Raw genomic sequence first — 21,770 nt, forward strand, 5'->3', positions numbered from 1 at the left:
TCTCTCTCTCTCTCTCACTCACTCACACTCCCTCTTGTACTCTTGTTGGCTCCCTCTCTCTCTCTCTCTCCCTCCTATTCTCTCTCTCCCTCTCGTACTCTTGTTGGCTCCCTCTCTCTCAATCTGTCTCTTCTCCCTCCCTCTTTCTCTCCCTCCCGTCTCTCTTTCTGCCCCTAACCCCCTGCATAAGTAGTCCAGTGTGAAGCTCTGTGACAATGCCTGTGGTCACACCTCACTGAGCAAATTGTTCATTAGCAGAGTCTCTCTACAGTGTGGACACTGGCCACTAGACAGTTAGATGGGCAAGAATGTCTAGTACACTCAATCCCACACACTTACAAGTACACAACAGACACAAATGTATTAGCAAGCTAATGTACATTCACACAAACTTTGACAGTATACTTTATTGCACATAATCACACACACACACACACACGTTATGTTCTTCTATCCTCGTGGGGACCTAAAATTAATTTCCATTCAAAATCATATTTTCACTAACTCCTAACCCTTACCATAACCCAAACCTTAACCTGTAACCCAAACCCTAAACCTAACCACTAACTCCTAACCCTAATTGTAACCCTAAACCCCTAAGCTTAAAATAGCCTTTGTCCTAATGGGGACATGGGAAATGTCCCCACGAGGGAGAATTTTTACTTGTTTTACTATCCTTGCGGGGTCTGCTATCCAGTTGCAAACACACACACACCACACTAAACCCTCACATTATGTCATGCCTCCAGGTTTGTGAAGTTCACCTTTGACATGCTTCAAAGTGGTCCATTTCTCAAATTCTGGCCACCTTATCTTTGATGCCAATCTGAGATGTCCAATCAGAAATGTTATTGTGCTCACGGTGAAGCCCAAAATTCCCCAGATGATTGTTCCTGTCCCGTCTATAGATCCCCAGGAATTTACCAAATATAGAAACAATCAGAGAGGTTCCCAGCCAAAGGACACCTAATTTCCTGAACGGCGAGGTCTCGACCATGCTGAATTCCTTCCTGGTTCGTTCCATTGGTCATATTATTGTCTCAATAACGGATTTGACCTTGAGCCTCCTTTCTATTCTTAACACTTGACTTTTGGCCTGGCGTAATATGAGGTGCTAGTTCCATTCCAGTTATGGTAGTAGCTTAGAGGTCTCCTAAAAAAAATGTCTATGCTGATATGTATTGTTGAATGATACCCCTTCAAGTTGAAAAGGAAGATGCATTAAATGTGTTCACTAGTTCAGGCTAATCTGTTGTGCCATACAAAAATTATAGGTAATGGTTCAACATGAACTGTTTTAGCTTTTATTAGCTAGTCCTAGTCGCTACTGTTGAACAGTTTGAATGAACAATCCAGAATGTTAACGTTAGCTAACGTTCACTGACCTATGCCTTGTTGAACGCACTACTGATGAACATCAAATTAATTGAGCATTCCAAATGGTATATCCAATATGGCCGCCAGCCCACCCACCACTGAACGTCTGTGAGGAGTCGGCCATCTTTGATGTAGCTGTCTATTGAGGTATAAGCGTGCATGTGTAGGTAAAAAAATCATACCTGGCTACAGCTCCATCTCGTCGTTAATTCATATCATCCAATTCACTCTAATATTCGTAACAATATGATACGAGTCTGCCTCCCCCAAACTCTCCTTTCTGATAGTGCCGTAACACAAGTACTAAGTACTACAAGCAGCTTCAAAGAGGGTTGATTTTAAACATCACACAGCAGTTTTGCAGACCTCCTGTGCAGACAGAGAATGTTGACGGTAACCAGGGGCTCAGCAATCGGCTCCCAGCCCAGCCTGCGGCCCCTGGTGAGGTGAATATTTAATATTTCCCATGAGGCCGTAGTAGTCTGCGTTGCATGTTTCAGCTTCTGTCTAGAGCGATCTAGTCAAACAAGCATTGATCTCCCTGTGTGTGTGTGTGTGTGTGTGTGTTTAAATGCCAGTGCTTAGGCCTACACCATGGCTCTAAAAACAACAACAATCTAAATCTAATCCCAATAAACACCAACAGTATGTACAGTATGAAGATGCATTGAGCAGTTGACCAAGGCACTGACTTACTAAGGACAACAACATAACCCATTGACACACAATAACCTTTGCTGAGATATGGAAGTCACCCTTTGGCCTACATATATGGTATGTTCCATGCGATTGGTATCTGATGGAGTTGGTGTGCGTGTCGGGGTGATTCTACTGCCCGACTCTGACTGGCGTCTTTAGGACACGAGGAGGTAGACAGGCGTTTTCCCCAGAGAATAGGCAGTGTATGTGTGTGTGTTCACTCTCTCTCCGACCAGTCCCCTGGCTCCTTGCATCCGGACAGTGTAAAACAATGGCAGCCTGTGAGGTTTATAAAGTTGCTTTGTTTGAAGGAAACAATGGAGTCCAACAGTCCATATTAGTTGTGCCATATATAGCTCACTACCTCTTCCCTCTGTTCCCTTTCTTACAACTCAAGGCAGGATAACATATGGTTTTGTAATGGAACTATTTTAGTAGTGTTTTGATGCATTTGAAGTAGGCCTGAAGTCTGTTTTGATTATGTAATTATGTTGTTGTTGTCTAAAATTGTAAGGTGTGTGTGTGTGTGTGTGTGTGTTTGTGTGTGTGTGTGTGTGTGTGTTACACATGCACGTCTCAATATTTGCCCTGGTATCTGTGGACATTGTAATGGGATTCTATTCAATATGCAAATATCCCATGAATATTGATGCGGTTCCTTCCTTTACACACACATGAATACAAACACAGTCAAATGAAAGGAGAGGGTACTTTAAGCTTCTTAAATACAGGTATGTGTCTTCCCTACAGCAATATGTAGCATTATTTTGTACATAATATACATAAATATTATTTGTATATTGTGTGTGTGTGTATGTGTGTGTGTACTAGTCAACTAAAAAAGGTCAACAGAGGCATATGAAATCAAGCGACTGAGATATGGTACCACTACCACGGTCTAATACAACTGTCACAGTGAAAATGTAACCTTTGCGAAAAATCTATAAGGACGATCTAAGGGAGGAAAATCCAATATGTGTGTGTACTGTGTGTGTTTGTGTGTAATGTGTGTGTGTGTGTGTGGTCCCTTAAAATGCACGACAGTGTTCCAGCTTACGGCTTATGTCTCATGCAAGGGCAAAGTGCATATGTATCAGTGAGAGTGATTATGTAAGTACATAAGTACATATGCGACAAAAATGTTCACCTGCCCCTTTAATGGCGGGAGGTTACAGTGGTAGCACAATTAGAGTCATGTTTGTGGCTGTGAGATTGAGTCTGACTAGTAGAAGGGTTGTCTTCTCTTCCCTAGCAGTTGAAACTCAAACATAGAAAAACAACCTAGCTTGTGAACAAAACAATATAAATAGCCAAGAAACACAAGGTCAAAGTCTCACTTCAGTTTCAAGTAAATTAGACCAACTTTTATACTTGTGCGCAGCGCTTCTAAAAATGATTCATTCACTCAGGTCTTCACGTGCACAGCCCCCAGCCATATAGGATTCGTAGTTCTTTGACTTTGTGCGATTAATTTACCAGCTATGAAACAAAACGGCGGAAATACTTTGACAGCAGCATTTATTTTACTATAAATGTGATCATACTTGACTATTTTTATTCACAAATGCGAGTGAAATGCTCGCACTGTGGAGCCCTGACCACCCAGTGGCTGGTGAAATAGACATCGTATCCGCCAATGCCAAAATCTACCAGCATTTGGCAGGTGGTGGGTGTTAATTTTAAGCCCTGGTTATAATGCATTATAACTCCCCTGTGGACAAATAGCAGGTTGCAGATAGCTGGTGGATGCTGTTAGATGGCCAATAGAGATTACCTTGGTGGTCATACTGATTTCCATTGGAGTGACAAGATACAGAGGGATACCTCAGGGGTGTATACTATTACCACTTCAAATGGCTCCGCTCACAGAAAAACCGCAGGGGAAATGTCCTTCACTCATTGAATAACACCAAATATTCTATATTGAAAACCTCAAATCAGGTGATTATGCTCACTTTTGAGGATAAAATGACATCTACAGTACATGGATTTTGACTGTGATTGACTTGGACTGGAATAGGTGCCAGTACTCATGTTGGATGCCGGTACTGTTTATATTTAGGTGCAGGAGCTCCACAATACTTTTGAGCTAATATTCTATAAGAGGAACAGGAGCTCAAGCAGTAGAATATTTAGGTGCCGTTACTCAGCTCCGGGGAGCTTCTGCCCAAGTCAAACACTGGATTTTGAGGATGGCATTTGCATAGAATTTAATTGATTGATTAATTGATTGAAACACAAATGACACCCAGTTTTTGACAGTACAGGAATGGAAGTGTAATGAGTCGATGCCTGTGGGATGTAAGTCTGTGTTGCCTAATCAATGAGTGTATGTTTAATACATTAGGTTGTATACCCCAGGGGGATTAGACACACTGTTCCATATGAATGAGAGGTGATCGACAGAGCAAGAGAGGCGACAGGGTCACAGACTGGAGAAAGAGGGATCTAGTTTTTTTTTTTTACAAATAGAGACAGGCAGAAAGAGGAAGGAAAATAGGTAGAATGTAGCATAGATGAGAGAGATCCGCTCACCAACCAACAATTCACAAAATGGGACAAACACCAAATTGAGACTCGTCATGCAGATTTCTGCAAAAAATATTCTCTGTGTACAAAGTAAAACACCAAATAATGCATGCAGAGCAGAATTAGGCCAATACTATACGCTAATACGCTACTTATCAAAATCCAGAAAAGAGCCGTTAAATTCTACAACCACCTCAAAGGAAGTGATTCCCAAACCTTCCATAACAAAGCCATCATCTACAGAGAGATGAACCTGGAGAAGAGTCCCATAAGCAAGCTGGTCCTTGGGTTCTGTTCACAAACACAAACAGAGCCCCAGAACAGCAACACAATTAGACCCAACCAAATCATGAGAAAACAAAAAGATAATTACTTGACACATTGGAAAGAATTAACAAAAAAACATAGCAAACTAGAATGCTATTTGGCACTAAACAGAGAGTACACAGTGGCAGAATACCTGACCACTGTGACAGACCCAAAATTAAGGAAAGCTTTGACTATGCACAGTGAGCATGGCCTTGCTATTGAGAGAGGCCGCTGTAGGCAGACCTGGCTTTCAAGAAAATACTAGCTATGTACACACTGCCCACAAAATGAGTTGGAAACTGAGCTGCACTTCCTAACCTTCTGCCAAATTTATGACCATATTAGAGACACATATCAGATTGCACAGACCCACAAAGAATTTGAAAACAAATCCAATTTTGATAAACTCCCATATCTATTGGGTGAAATACCACAGTGTGCAATCACAGCAGCAAGATTTGTGACCTGTTGCCACAAGAAAAGAGCAACCAGTGAAGAACAAACACCACTGTAAATAAAACCCATATTTATGTTTATGTATTTTCCCTTTTGTACTTTAACTATTTGCACATCGTTACAACACTGTATATAGCCATAATATGACATTTGAAATGTCTCTATTCCTTTGGAACTACTGTTAATTTTTTATCGTTTATTTCACTTTTGTTTGTTATCTATTTCACTTGCTTTGGCAATGTAAACATATGTTTCCCATGCCATGCTTCATTACCTCACACAGCGACCCGATAACACCTCAACCGTATGTGTGTATGTGTGTGAGAGAGAGAGAGAGAGAGAGAGAGAGAGAGAGAGAGAGAGAGAGAGAGAGAGAGAGAGAGAGAGAGAGAGAGAGAGAGAGAGAGAGAGAGAGAGAGAGAGAGAGAGAGAGAGAGAGAGAGAGAGAGAGGGAGAATTAAAGAGGAAAAGAAAGGGATTGAAATAGAAAGCAGGAAGCCACAGTGGAATCTCCACACCCCTCTTTGGGTGGACCCTCTAGTCATGTTCTACCTCTCCACCACCCATCCCTCTCTCTGTTTCCCTCTCTTTCTGAACAATAGGGGCCATGGAGCAACAATGACTGCTGGAAAGAAAAGTCTGGTTGAATATGCGACAGCAACAGGGGGTGGTCTGGGCTGAAGGGGAAGCTGAGGGGAGTCTGGTCTGGAGGGAGTGGCTTTTTCTAAAGGGGGTAAGGAGCCCAGAGGGAGTTTTTTTTATGAGGGAGCAGGCTATAGGGTACAAAGCAAGTGCAATAGAATCTCAGGCTTTCCAAACACACCCCAACGCCTCGCAATGACAACACACACAGATAAACTGACAACCCACCTACACACACACACCTAAATTGTTATGGTTCTTTAAAGAAGCTAAATTCTTTATGGTCCATTTTCACAGAAGCAGATTAGATAAATCCAAGGTAAAATTCGGTTTTAGCCGATGACTAAACATAGGATTCCATTGTGAACATCAGTTAACCTTGGATTATGCCTCTAGCCACAAACTTTTTCGGCAGTGTATATTTAACTCGCAGAAAATGAATAGCGATGGACGGTGGTAGGCCTGAGTACGCAACGTTAACTTTTATCCCTTTCCCTTAACCTCACTGAAGCCTAACCCTCGCTCTTAAACCTAAGCTTTGTTCGATCCCAATACCTAAGTTTAAATTGTCATTCTGCCAGTTGAATATGAACTTCCTTCAATTCCAACTTCTTAAACATAGTCCAGGAATAGTTTCAGCCATAGAAAGCATATCCTCTGTGATGCCTCCATTTTTCCATGTTCTTCAGTGCAGGCTTTTGTTCCAACCCAGCATTAACACAGCTTACGCAACAAAACAACTAATAATCAATCCCCTGATTCATTGAATGATGTGTGTTAGTACTGGGCTCAGTCAAAATCCTGCATACCCTGTGGGTCCCTAGGACCAGAACAGAACAACACAAGAATTCTACCAATGATGAGACATACAGTACCAGTAAAAAGTTTGGACACACCTACTCATTTAAGTGAATGCTAAGTATCCAGTCCTCATTACTTTAGGAAAGGAAAGGTGAAATCCGTTCTATATTTAAACTAGGACTCAATTTCCACTTTGACAATTGACAAAGTAATGCACTTGGTGTCTGGCACCATCATGTGGCAGCACAGGGAACTGCTTTGGTATGCGTCTACAGGAGTACTAGTACTTTTCTACATGTCTGCTAACAATCCTTCATGACCAATAGGATAACATACAGTAACAGCATCATGTACTGCAGTGTGTGCATGCTGTCGTGTTATTAGATACTTTGACTATGAAAGGTCAAATTAGGTGAAATTACATAGGCCAACTTTCCCATTATGACCCCTCAGCACAGATCTGCTGTCATGGCCTAAATAACATAGGATAGACACCGACATACTTGGCAGGAAGAGGATGTTCTTTCAAATGTGCCTCTATCGAACAGCCAAGCGAACTCTGCCTTTTCCTTTTTTCTCAATAGTTCCTTGTCCACAATGTATGATAACCTATGATAAATAGGTTATCCATTTACACTTATTTACAATGTAATGATGACAGTTCAAACAGTCCTAAAATGGAACGGAAAGACAGGTCCGATAATATTATTTCTGTCCGTGGACCGAGACCGTCGTCCTTGGCTCTCGTGACGTTTAACCGTAAACGGGAGAGCGCATGTGATAACGCGCCCACTGCATGAAACCAAGGGCACGAGCAAAACCAGGACACGGAAGCAGACGCGGGGCGGCGCAAAATCGAATAGACTCAGGATCTTGAAGGCTGTGGTTATTTCCCACCCTACTTGTATACCGACTTCGTTTATAACGGACGGGTCAAATTAATGTTCGAATCTATTTAACGGGTTAATTCACAGAAAGAAGACTGGAGGATGGGCAGATTTTCAACTGCTATGAGGATTCTTAAATTCTTCATCGGGTACAGTTGCAGAATGCTATGAACGCTGGCTGCTGTGTGTGACGTTGGCTTTGTTTGAAGAAGTTGCATGAAACTGGGTATGTTAAAATGACAGATGCGGGGCTATTTAACCCTTTGAGTACTTGCCTAATAAAAGTTATGTGGCATGAAGAAGTAGAGCATATTAACAAAGGTCTGTTTCTGATGAAAATGTACCTGTAAGACTGCCACATATCAGCACATAGACAGGCTACACAATTGGTTGTGTTGTTGAACTGTCCAAAGCTTAACACATTTCTGTGAACTGTCCAAAGCTTACAAAGTTCATAGAATGTATTTGCTTCTTTTGGGGTCTAATATGGTCGCTAAATTTATCTGGGCCGGACCTGGCCCACATCGGCCACTTTTGTGTGGCCCACATGTGATTTGGAATTAGGGCCCTGCAGTGGCTCACCTTGTAACCGCATTTTAGCCAACAACTCAGCAAAGGTTCCCTTATGGCCATACTGCCATAATGAAACTGGAGGTCTGCCATAAGAAAGCCTCATTTGGGCCGCAAATTCCAAGAGACACTTTCTCTGGGCTAGATGCCCTTGTGAAAAAATTCTACAACAATAAAGACGGGGTTGGACTGTGATTTGTACATTTTATTCACAAGCAGAAGATAATACATATGATGATAAAACTACAATGTGGCTATTCTTGAGCTACAACCCCACATTTGGTTGGTCCGGACAGGACCAATTAACAAATCTGATTCACAAATTACAGCAGTTGAAGGACAATTTCAGTATTTAGGACACTAATCTGTATTTATCATATAAATGCCATGTTATAGAAGGGTGAAGAATATATATAATATATATATATATATATATATATATATATATATATATATATATATATATATATATATTTAATCACTAGGTTGAGTAACTTACCTGAAGCAGCGTTCATTTTCCTGAGCATCTTCTCGAAATTTGGTGCAAGTTCGCAACATGACCTTGGGTTAGAAAAAACTCACACATACCTCCTTTTACAAGCTGCAAAGATCTCGTTATCATGGTGCAGGTCGGTAGATGTTGTAGAAACAAAAACGGTGTAATTTGAAACAATATCTGACTTGTATGTCAGATATTGTCTCAAGACTGCAAAACTTACCGCCACAGATCATTGCAGATAAAGTTTACAACACCTACAGACATGAACCATGATAACGAGAACTTTGCAGCTTGTAAAAGGACGTATTTGTGTGTTTTTGGAGCCTTTGTTACTATTTCTATCTCAGGAAGACAACTGCTGCTGCGGGGAAGTTACTCAAAACATAGTGATATTTCTATAACATAGCATTTATATGATTAGGGTCCTAAATATTGAAATTGTCTTTTAATTTGTGTAGTACAGTACAGTTAGCACAATACAGCACATTCAATTATAATACAGTAATGTACACTACCGGTCAAAAGTTTAAGGGTTTTTCTTTATTTTTACTATTTTCTACACTGTAGAATAATAGTGAAGACATCAAAACTATGAAATAACACATATGGAATCATGTAGTAGCAGGTCCTATTGTCAAGAGGTTCAACAGGGGAATGGCATACAACATTATTATGACATGCCCTACTAAAACAGTTATGTTTTTAACAACAAAAAAGTAAAGAGGGAGACTTTACCTTACAAATGTCAAGTGGCACAAACTCTTCCCGCCTTCTCGTCTATACAGTAACGTCAGCTACATGCTAATGTTTGCCAAGCTAACACACATTATTTAGCTAGGTCACTAGCTAGCTAGCTATAATAGAACACTAGCCAAGCACACATATATCTACATAGCACTGTTACTAGACAGCTACAAACATAAAACGTTTATCAAATAGCGTTAGCTATAGTTAGCTAGCTAGAGTACTCAGTAGTGGCCCCTTGACAGCTCACTCACACAACCTAAAAGAAAAATGAGAACTAGCTAGTGAGTAGCTAGCTACTACACCTGCTCATATAACTTGGCAGCTAAGGACATGTTAACTTAGCTAGCTAGCTGGCTATCACAAAGAACAAGCCCCTCGATTTAGCTCACAAATGTTTGTCAAATAACCGGACAGCAAATCATTTCAGTTGACAGCCTACTTGCTATAATTTCGATATAAACCTTGCTATCTTTTAAGGCTGCCTGAGAAGCTAGCTAGCTGACGTTTATGGCTAGCTAGCTAGTTGCCAGAAATTCCAAGATAGCTAACCTAGCCAGATTACCTTGCCTACACTACATTTTGCAGGTCCTTATTGCAGTTTCTTATGGAACATATATTATTGATAGCTAGCTAGCTAAACTATGTAAAGGTCAGGTAGGGAAAAATAGCTAATTTATTGATTTCATTATGTTAGCTAGCTAGCTAGCTAGCTATTGGATGAAACCGATCCAACAACAGCGTTATTGCCGCATGTAGCTAGCAAGCTAGCAATGCTGTAAATTGGTAACTGATCCCTGGGGTCTCCTCTCGAAATAGCAGGGGTCTTGTAGTTTAATTGGTTGTTCATATCATATGACATAATCGGGTGGACTAGCGGTTGGCGCCAAAAGTTAGATGTATTCACTTTCAATAATCTAACAGAGTAAAACATTTGGTACACCCAAAAAAAGAACAGTGATTCTAAATAGTGGAAGTTCTTTGCTTTAAAGATAGTTAAACCCTATTTGATGTTTTTAAAACTTATATTAAAACCACGCTTAAGGTTATGAATGGAACCTGTATGGCTATATAAAGAACCCTTTCCTTAGGTTCTAAAGAACCATTAAACCATTAAATAGGTTCAACTTTATATAGCACCAAAAAAGGGGGTTAATTGCAATCCATTGTCAAGTCAAGTATGTTTATTGTCATATGCAAGAACTAGAGTAATACCTTACAATGAAATGCTTACTTGCATGTAGGCCAACAACACAAGGACAAAATATACAAATTCACAATCTAAAAGATTAATAACAATGGATCAAAGGGTACAGAGAATGTGCAAACAGGCAGTTAAAATAAATTTAAATCAAACTGAAATTAATATGTACATATGAGAGGGATAAAATGTAGAGTGCAAGAAGAAGAAGTGCATATTTAATTTAAAAAATAAAAATAATTAGGAAATATATGTTTGCATTATATCGCAAGCCACAATCGGCCCAAATTTGGCCTGCCATAATGAATACAGAATCGTTTGCCGTATTTGGCCCACTGTTGACCCACATAGGACTGGCCGCTGCCGAGGCAAAGCCAGCAGTGCCAAACAGTTGCTGCAAGTGGCCCGAAATCTTCTGCTATCTGGCAGGCAGGGCTGTGCACAGACCTTTTGGGAGGCATGTGGTAAAAAAAAGGGGCACCCCCAAAAAAGTTTTCCCGCAACCGCAGTCAAAGACTGGTTGAGCAATTATTACAAGAAAAGGGGAAAGCAGCTCAATCTGAGCGATTAAAGTATTTTGCAAAACTAATTTTAACTGGAATAAATGCTGCACTTATTAACAATGACCAACACAATTACAGTCAAAATAGAAGATTGTAAGAAATACTGTAGCCTACTATATCGAACACAACTCCATTTGTTGCCACTATCATGCATCCCAGTGTTTCTCAAACCTTTTGAAAAAGGAGTGGCACAAAATGTGTATTTGGACCTGAAAGTCATTAATGTTAGCAGCCAGTATCAACTAGGGATATATCATGTCACTTCTCTGGAGTCCAGAGCAAGCAGAATCAACTAGGGATATATCATGTCACTTCTCTGGAGTCCAGAGCAAGCAGTATCAAGTAGGAATATATCATGTCACTTCTCTGGAGTCCAGAGCCAGCAGAATCATATGGCCTACTTGTAGCAGAGGTTGCAGGATCGGATGTAAAGCCTGTTCTGTCTGTACTGCCCCATCACTTTGAAGGGCAGCCTGCCTACAGAATGCTTGTTACCAGCTGGGTAGCCCTGTACTTCCTCACAAATATTGTAATACATTTGCAAGCAGGGGCACAACTTTGGTTTTAGAAGTGGGGGGGACATATAGTGAGGGAAAAAAGTATTTGATCCCCTGCTGATTTTGTACGTTTGCCCACTGACAAAGAAATGATCAGTATATACAGTGGGGAAAAAAAGTATTTAGTCAGCCACCAATTGTGCAAGTTCTCCCACTAAAAAGATGAGAGAGGCCTGTAATTTTCATCATAGGTACACGTCAACTATGACAGACAAAATGAGAAAAAAAATTCAGAAAAATCACATTGTAGGATTTTTAATGAATTTATTTGCAAATTATGGTGGAAAATAAGTATTTGGTCAATAACAAAAGTTTCTCAATACTTTGTTATATACCCTTTGTTGGCAATGACACAGGTCAAACGTTTTCTGTAAGTCTTCACAAGGTTTTCACACACTGTTGCTGGTATTTTGGCCCATTCCTCCATGCAGATCTCCTCTAGAGCAGTGATGTTTTGGGGCTGTCGCTGGGCAACACAGACTTTCAACTCCCTCCAAAGATTTTCTATGGGGTTGAGATCTGGAGACTGGCTAGGCCACTCCAGGACCTTGAAATGCTTCTTACGAAGCCACTCCTTCGTTGCCCGGGCGGTGTGTTTGGGATCATTGTCATGCTGAAAGACCCAGCCACGTTTCATCTTCAATGCCCTTGCTGATGGAAGGAGGTTTTCACTCAAAATCTCACGATACATGGCCCCATTCATTCTTTCCTTTACACGGATCAGTCATCCTGGTCCCTTTGCAGAAAAACAGCTCCAAAGCATGATGTTTCCACCCCCATGCTTCACAGTAGGTATGGTGTTCTTTGGATGCAACTCAGCATTCTTTGTCCTCCAAACACGACGAGTTGAGTTTTTACCAAAAAGTTATATTTTGGTTTCATCTGACATTCTCCCAATCCTCTTCTGGATCATCCAAATGCATTTTAGCAAACTTCAGATGGGCCTGGACATGTACTGGCTTAAGCAGGGGGACACGTCTGTCACTGCAGGATTTGAGTCCCTGGCGGCGTAGTGTGTTACTGATGGTAGGCTTTGTTACTTTGGTCCCAGCTCTCTGCAGGTCATTCACTAGGTCCCCCCGTGTGGTTCTGGGATTTTTGCTCACCATTCTTGTGATCATTTTGACCCCACGGGGTGAGATCTTGCGTGGAGCCCCAGATCGAGGGAGATTATCAGTGGTCTTGTATGTCTTCCATTTCCTAATAATTGCTCCCACAGTTGATTTCTTCAAACCAAGCTGCTTACCTATTGCAGATTCAGTCTTCCCAGCCTGGTGCAGGTCTACAATTTTGTTTCTGGTGTCCTTTGACAGCTCTTTGGTCTTGGCCATAGTGGAGTTTAGAGTGTGACTGTTTGAGGTTGTGGACAGGTGTCTTTTATACTGATAACAAGTTCAAACAGGTGCCATTAATACAGGTAACGAGTGGAGGACAGAGGAGCCTCTTAAAGAAAAAGTTACAGGTCTGTGAGAGCCAGAAATCTTGCTTGTTTGTAGGTGACCAAATACTTATTTTCCACCATAATTTGCAAATAAATTAATAAAAAATCCTACAATGTGATTTTCTGGAAAAAAAAATCTCAATTTGTCTGTCATAGTTGACGTGTACCTATGATGAAAATTACAGGCCTCTCTCATCTTTTTAAGTGGGAGAACTTGCACAATTGGTGGCTGACTAAATCCTTTTTTCCCCACTGTAATTTTAATGGTAGGTTTATTTGAACAGTGAGAGACAGAATAACAACAAAAAAATCCAGAAAAACTCATGTCAAAAATGTTATAAATTGATTTGCATTTTAATGAGGGAAATAAGTATTTGACCCCTCTGCAAAACATGACTTAGTACTTGGTGGCCTACTATCTAGCTCTCTAACTGAATGAGAGTCAGCTGCCAGCCTGATCCCCCTAAGCTGGATCCCACAACCTTGCATGTGTGTCTGTGCATAAGACTGTGTATGTGGTATACATTCATTTCACTTGAGGTATATTGGTTATGACTCAAGTTAATTTTTAGTTTTTTTAGTTTTGCTCATATTTCCTGGCCTGGTCCCAGATCTGTTTGTGGCCTTGGCAACTCCTGTCCTCATCAAGCCACACATGACAATGAGTGACAAAGTGTTGGCATGATGGCACAGACTGGCACTCAGGCAATTTTTCCCCTCTGTAACTAATCTTCCAATCCTGCTCTAATTCTGGCCCTTTTTCCTCCCCCCAGTAACTCCCACTCAGACATGTCTGCGCTAGTGGGAGAGGGGCGGGTCATAGCCCAGAGGGTCACCAGAAGCATCACCTACTACTACACCAGCCGGAAACCAGGGGGCGATACCCCCTCCCCCTCTCCTCCCACCATCTCCCCCACCCCCTCCTTATCCTCCCATCTAGACACTCCTCTTCCCTCCTATTCCCTCTCCACCCCCTTTCTCTCAGACACGCCCTCTCACCCCACCATTTCCTCAACTCTAACCCCTTCCGCTTCGGATGTACCACCCCTCTCTCCATCCTCGCCCTCCTCCTCCTCCCCCCGTCCCCTCCTCCTGCTCCTCCCTTGGCTTGGCGCCAAACCGGGGGCCATGGCGAAGTACCGGGACCTCTACCTGGAACGCGGCCTGGACATCCTATCTGTGGAGAGCGCCGTGTGGCACTTCCTGTGGCCTCGCTGGGGGCTGGAGTATGGGGCCGAGGTCCTGGAGATTCTGGATGACCCACGTTTCAAAGGGCGCCCCCTTCTGGTCCATGCCTTCTCCATCGGCGGGTACACCTTCACCCAGCTGCTTAGCCAGATGGTCAGGGAGCCACACAAGTACCCGGGCCTGGCCCAACAGGTCGTAGGACATGTGTATGACAGCATGGTGGTTGGGTCGCTGGAGCATATGGCTACAGGTGAGTGAGAGGGGAAGGAAAGGAGGTAGGATTGTCGGTTTGGATTATTACTCTGAGAAAGTAGAGGGATCTGTTACTGAGACGGTGTGTGTGTGGGTCTGTGTGTGTGTGTGTGTGTGTATGTGGGTGTGTGACAGAGAAAACGCCTGCACTTTGTCTCCTTGTTTGTCACAATGTTGCTGTGTGTGTTGAAGACCTAGTAATCATACTCCCACCTTATCTCCTCTACAATGTTTGATTGTATTCAAATGTATTTGCTGAGTTACAGAGGGGGATTTTTACATATGACAGTATGTTATTGTGTTTACTGTATGGGGAAATGACATGGGCCTATCCAATTGATTTAACAAGAATTTAAATGTAATTAACCTTGACCTGTAAATCAAATAATCTGTGTGTGTGTCTATGTGTGTGCCCCAGGCCTGGGCAAGACCTTGTTCCCTCGTATCGAGCCCCTGGTGCGATACACCGCTATGCTATACTTCTGGCTCTTCAAGTCCCAGACGGTGCACTACTACGACAACGCAATCCAGGTCTTCTACAACAGCCCCGTCACCGCCCCGGCACTCTTCTTGTTCTGCGAAAACGATGCGCTGTGCGACCCCGTCGCCATGGAGGTGGTCATCGACTTCTGGAGGAAGCGGGGCGTTGCTGTGGAAACCAGGAAGTGGAAGGAGTCTGTGCACGCCGCTCATCTACGCTGTCACCCGGAGGAGTACCTCTTGACGTTAGAGACATTTTTGAACTCGCTCAAAGTCGCCCCCCCCAGGGCTAAAATGTGAACGGCTCATGTGCTAATCACAGTGGGGGGTTGATAATTCAATAAAGCCTGAATACTCATGTTCAAAGGGAGTCTGCATGTTTTACTTCCCTGTTGCAATAATAACTACATATCCAATCCTGACTCCTAGCATTTGTGTTACCTATTATTATTATTATCCTTGCCAAGGCCATGTGGGGCCATGTACAGATATAGGATCTTAATTTGACCAGCATTGTCGTAGCAAAATAATCCTCCAGCAACAGGATTTGAACGTTTAATCTATAATGTAACTTGAGCGGTGGTTAGACTATTAGCTGGACAAAAAAGTAGGTTACATGAAAAGTGCAATACTGTTAATATAACCGTGTGTTAGTGCGGGTTTTCAGTGAATCTATGTAAATCACAAAGCTCATCTGCATTTCCTGCGACACAGGACAATTCTCAGCAACAAAAGAGTGATCAAATTAAGTTCCTACATCTGTATGTTAGCTTACACAATATGGTTTATGACACAGGGGTGGTCCAGGACCCAGTTTGGGTAACCCTGGTCTATGACCCAGTCCATACGCACCAGATAACAGCAAGGTCACTATGTTTATGGTGAAACACATGAGACACAGCTCACTATCCATTGATTCACAATAGAGATTGATTTAGTATTTATTGTAAATATCGATTGTAATTGTTTTTACATTAGTATACATTAATTCTCAATAGCTTGTGATAGGGACTAGGGTGGAAGAGAGAGAGAAGAGGAGGAATACAGAGGGAGTGTGAGGGTAAGAAGAAAGGAATGAAATGGATAAGAAAATAAACGCAGGAGATGGGGAAGAGATAATATGTGAGAGGTGGAAAAAAGACAGAGGCAAGAAGTCAAGATGAGGTACTGTACATGTAAAACAAGTCTCCTTTTGTCCTGTCATCACAGTCCATATATCATGTCATCTGCTTTCCCCTGCTGTTGGTCACTTCTCTGATCCAACCCAAGAGCGTGGAGTTCAAAGTTCATAACAGTGATACTCAATTCCCAAGCATTGCTGGCTCAGTTGACCTTCACATTGTATGCTTTGTCACACGCATCGGGCTTATATCTTATCCAAGCCAGGGTGAGCCCTCTTCAGTCACAGAGGACCACAACCAGGCCCTGTCCTGGAAGTAGTTCATGCCTGTCAACTCAATGAGTAGTGACAAACAGAATCTGTGGGATGTTTTTTTAAATAATGCATTTCCAGCATCTGTTGCATATAATTGATAAAACTGTGGACAACAATTCTATGTAGCAGGATTATTCCCCCTCTGCAATTTAATCTAGTTTGTATTAAACTTTTTTGTCTAGACAGTACATGTTTTTTTTGTCTCACAAAACAGAGTTCTTTATGAGGAGGTAAAGGGTTAACTTATGGTGAAGTATCTTGGCCAAAGGTACATTCTGATCTACCATCCCCATGTGGTCTTGCCTGTAGCTCTGGACTGCAGACACCCCAGTTGGCATGGCTTTACAGTTGAGGAACGACCTGTACCTAACCTGTGGCACCGGCACAAAGAATCACACCCACGCACACTCATGCACGCACACACATTCTCTCCCTCTCTCTCTCCCTCTCTTCCTCTCTCTCTCCCTCTCTCCCCCTCTCTCTCTCTCTCTCTCTCCCTCTCTCTCTCTTCCTCTCTCTCTTCCTCTCTCTCTCCCTCTCTCTCTCCCTCTCTCTCCCTTTCTCTCTCTCACAGGCGAGCACGAGAGGGAGGGATAGGCTGAAAGGAGTTTGCAGAAAGGAGAGTAACAATAAAAAAAAGTAAATGGGTTAAATAATTAGACCGTTAGATCCATGAACACTGGTATTCAAATCACATTTTTGGTCACGTACACATATTTTGCAGATGTTATCGCAGGTGCAGCCCAATGCTTATGTTTCTAGCTCCAACATTGCAGTAATAACTAATAATACACACAAATCCCCCCCCCAGCAGTAGTTATATAGGATGAGCCATGACCCGAATACAGTATATACATATGAAGTGGGTAAAACAGTATGTAAACATTATTAAAGTGACCAGTGTTCAATGACTATGTACAGTGGCTTGCGAAAGTATTCACCCCCCTTGGCATTCTTCCTATTTTGTTGCCTTACAACCTGGAATTAAAATAGATTTTTTTGCGGGGTGTGTATCCTTTGATTTACACAATTTGCCACTTTGAAGATGCAAAATAACAGAAAGACAAAAAAACTGAAAACTTGAGCGTGCATAACTATTCACCCCCACCAAAGTCAATACTTTGTAGAGCCACCTTTTGCAGCAATTACAGCTGCAAGTCTCTTGGGGTATGTCTCTATAAGCTTGGCACATCTAGCCACTGGGATTTTTGCCCATTCTTCAAGGCAAAACTGCTCCAGCTCCTTCAAGTTGGATGGGTTCCGCTGGTGTACAGCAATCTTTAAGTTATACCACAGATTCTCAATTGGATTGAGGTCTGGGCTTTGACTAGGCCATTCCAAGACATTTAAATGTTTCCTCTTAAACCACTCGAGTGTTGCTTTAGTAGTATGCTTAGGGTCATTGTCCTGCTGGAAGGTGAACATCCATCCCAGTCTCAAATCTCTGGAAGACTGAAACAGGTTTCCCTCAAGAATGTCCCTGTATTTAGCACCATCCATCATTCCTTCAATTCTGACCAGTTTCCCAGTCCCTGTCGATGAAAAACATCCCCACAGCATGATGCTGCCACCACCATACTCCACTGTGGGGATGGTGTTCTCGGGGTGATGAGAGGTGTTGGGTTTGCGCCAGACATAGCGCTTTCCTTGATGGCCACAAAGCTCAATTTCAGTCTCATCTGACCAGAGTACCTTCTTCCATATGTTTGGGGAGTCTCCCACATGCCTTTTGGCGAACACCAAACGTGTTTGCTTATTTTTTTAGTTAAGCAATGGCTTTTTTCTGGCCACTCTTCCGTAAAGCCCAGCTCTGTGGAGTGTACGGCTTAAAGTGGTCCAATGGACAGATACTCCAATCTCTGCTGTGGAGCTTTGCAGCTCCTTCAGGGTTATCTTTGGTCTCTTTGTTGCCTCTCTGATTAATGCCCTCCTTGCCTGGTCCGTGAGTTTTGGTGGGCCCTCTCTTGGCAGGTTTGTTGTGGTGCCATATTCTTTCAATTTTTGAATAATGGATTTAATGGTGCTCTGTGGGATGTTCAAAGTTTCTGATCTTTTTTTATAACCCAACCCTGATCTGTACTTCTCCACAACTTTGTCCCTGACCTGTTTGGAGAGCTCCTTGGTCTTCATGGTGCCGCTTGCTTGGTGGTGCCCCTTGCTTAGTGGTGTTGCAGACTCTGGGGCCTTTCAGAACAGGTGTATATATACTGAGATCATGTGACAGATCATGTGACACTTAGATTGCAAACAGGTGGACTTATTTAACTAATTATGTGACTTCAGAAGGTAATTAGTTGCACCAGATCTTATTTAGGGGCTTCATAGCAACGGGGGTGAATTCATATGCACACACCACTTTTCCGTTATTAATGTTTTTGAATTTTCTGAAACAAGTAATTTTTTTCATTTCACTTCACCAATTTGGACTATTTTGTGTATGTCCATTACATGAAATCCAAATAAAGATCCATTTAAATTACAGGTTGTAATGCAACAAAAAAGGAAAAACGCCAAGGGGGATGAATACTTTTGCAAGGCACTGTACGTATACTGAACAAAAATATAAAAGCAACATGCAACAATTTCAAAGATTTTACTGAGTTACAGTTCATATAAGGAAATCAGTTAATTGAAATAAATAAATTAGGCGCTAATCTATGGATTTCACATGACTGGGAATACTGATATGCATCTGTTGGTCACAGATACCTTAAAAAAAAGGGTGTGGATCAGAAAACCAGTCAGTATCTGGTGTGACCACCATTTGCCTCATGCAGCGCGGCACATCTCCTTCGCATAGAGTTGATCAGGCTGTTGATTGTGGCCTGTGGAATGTTGTTCCACTGCTCTTCAATGGTTGTGCGAAGTTGCTGAATATTGAACTGGAACACGCTGTCATACACGTCGATCCAGAGCATCCCAAACAAGCTCAATTGGTGACATGTCTGGTGAGTATGCAGGCCATGGAAGAACTGGGACATTTTCAGCTTCCAGGAATTGTGTACAGATCCTTGCGACATGGGGCAGTGCATTATCATGCTGAAACATGAGGTGATGGCGGCGGATGAATGGCACGACAATGGGCCTCAGGATCTCGTCACGGTATCTCTGTGCATTCAAATTGCCATCGATAAAATGCAATTGTGTTCATTGTCCGTAGCTAATGCCTGCCCATACCATAACCCCACCGCCACCATTGGGCACTCTGTTCATAACGTTGACATCAGCAAACTGCTCGCCCACAGAACGCCATACACTTTGTCTGCGGTTGTGAGGCCGGTTGGACATACTGCCAAATTCTCTAAAACAACGTTGGAGGTGGCTTATGGTAGAGAAATGAACATTCAATTATCTGGCAACAGCTCTGGTAGACATTCCTGCAGTCAGTATGCCAATTACACGCTCCCTCAAAGACCCATCTGTGGCATTATGTTGTGTGACAAAACTGCACATTTTAGAGTGGCTTTTTATTGTCTTCAGCACAAGGTGCACCTGTGTAATGATCATGTTGTTTAATCAGCTTCTTGATATGCCACACCTGTCAGGTGGATGGATTATCTTGGCAAAGGAGAAATGCTCACTAACAGGGATGTAAACAAATTTGTGCACAAAATTTAAGAGAAATAAGCTTTTTGTGCGTATCGAACATTTCTGGGATCTTTTATTTCAGCTCATGAAACATGGGACCAACACTTTATATGTTGCATTTATATTTTTGATCAGTGTACATAGGGCAGCATTCTCTAAGGTGCAGGGTAGAGTACTGGGTTTTAGCTGGCTAGTAACAGTGACTAAGGATCAGGGCAGGGTATGGGGCGGAGGCTGGGTAGTGGTGACTGTTTGACAGTCTGATGGCCTGGAGATGGAAGCTTTTAACAATCTCTCGGTCCCAGCTTTGATGCACCTGTACTGTGTCAACCTTCTAGATGGTAGTAGGGGGAACAGACCGTGGCTCGTGTGACTGGGTCCTTGATGATCTTCTTGGCCTTCCTGTGACACCTGGTGCTGTAGATGTTCTGGAGGGCAGGCAGTGTGCCCCCAGTGATGCGTTGGGCTGACCGCACCAACCTCTGGAGAGCCCTGTGGTTGCGAATGGCGCAATTGCCGTACCAGGCGGTGATACAGGCCAACAAGATGATGTCAATGATGAATCTGTAGAGGTTTGTGAGGATCTCAGGGGCCAAGACGAATTTCATCAGCCTCCTGAGGTTGAAGAGGTGCTGTTGTGCATGTTTCACCACACTGATTGTAGAGATGGACCATTTCAGGGTTTCAGTGATGTGCGAGGAACTTTAAGCTTTTTACCCTCTCCACTGCGGCCGTCGATGTTGATGATGATTGTCGATGATGGGGGCGTGCTCTCTCTGCTGTCTCCTGAAGTCCACGATCAGCTTGTTTGTTTTGTTGACGTTGAGGGAGAGGTTATTTTCCTGGCACCACTCCGCCAGGGCCCTCACCTCCTCCCTGTAGGCTGTCTGATTGTTGTTGGTAATCAGGCCTACCACTGTTGATGATTGAGTTGGAGACGTGCCTGGCCACGCAGTCATGGGTGAACAGGGAGTACAGGAAGGGGCTGTGATTTATGTTGAACAGTGAGCTACTATTTTAAGAATGCATCTACAGTAAGGGAAAAAAGTATTTGATCCCCTGCTGATTTTGTACGTTTGCCCACTGACAAAGACATGATCAGTCTATAATTTTAATGGTAGGTTTATTTGAACAGTGAGAGACAAAATAACAACAAAAAAATCCAGAAAAACGCATGTCAAAAATGTTATAAATTGATTTCCATTTTAATGAGGGAAATAAGTATTTGACCCCTCTGCAAAACATGCCTTAGTACTTGGTGGCAAAACCCTTGTTGGCAATCACAGAGGTCACACGTTTCTTGTAGTTGGCCACCAGGTTTGCACACATCTCAGGAGGGATTTTGTCCCACTCCTCTTTGCAGATCTTCTCCAAGTCATTAAGGTGTCGAGGCTGACGTTTGGCAACTCGAACCTTCAGCTCCCTCCACAGATTTTCTATGGGATTAAGGTCTGGAGACTGGCTAGGCCACTCCAGGACCTTAATGTGCTTCTTCTTGAGCCACTCCTTTGTTGCCTTGGCCATGTGTTTTGGGTCATTGTCATGCTAGAAT

At 42.6% G+C, this 21,770-nt stretch overlaps 1 protein-coding gene across 2 annotated transcripts; it reads left to right on the plus strand.

Annotated features, from left to right (window-relative positions):
- The first annotated feature begins 7,625 nt into the window (after positions 1-7,625).
- On the plus strand, positions 7,626-15,611 carry LOC121543419. 2 transcript variants are annotated; one of them, XM_041853267.2, is made up of 3 exons: positions 7,626-7,926; positions 14,049-14,713; positions 15,134-15,611. In XM_041853267.2, the coding sequence occupies exons 2-3, from the start codon at positions 14,065-14,067 to the stop codon at positions 15,493-15,495; spliced, it is 1,011 nt and encodes a 336-aa protein (XP_041709201.2). In that variant the 5' UTR covers positions 7,626-7,926; positions 14,049-14,064; the 3' UTR covers positions 15,496-15,611. The 2 variants fall into 2 exon arrangements, with proteins under 2 accessions (XP_041709201.2, XP_041709200.2); XM_041853266.2 differs by having other exon boundaries at positions 7,626-7,849.
- The last annotated feature ends 6,159 nt before the right edge of the window (positions 15,612-21,770 follow it).

Source organism: Coregonus clupeaformis, chromosome 11 (assembly GCF_020615455.1).
Source record: "Coregonus clupeaformis isolate EN_2021a chromosome 11, ASM2061545v1, whole genome shotgun sequence".
NCBI classification, from domain to species: Eukaryota; Metazoa; Chordata; class Actinopteri; order Salmoniformes; family Salmonidae; genus Coregonus; species Coregonus clupeaformis.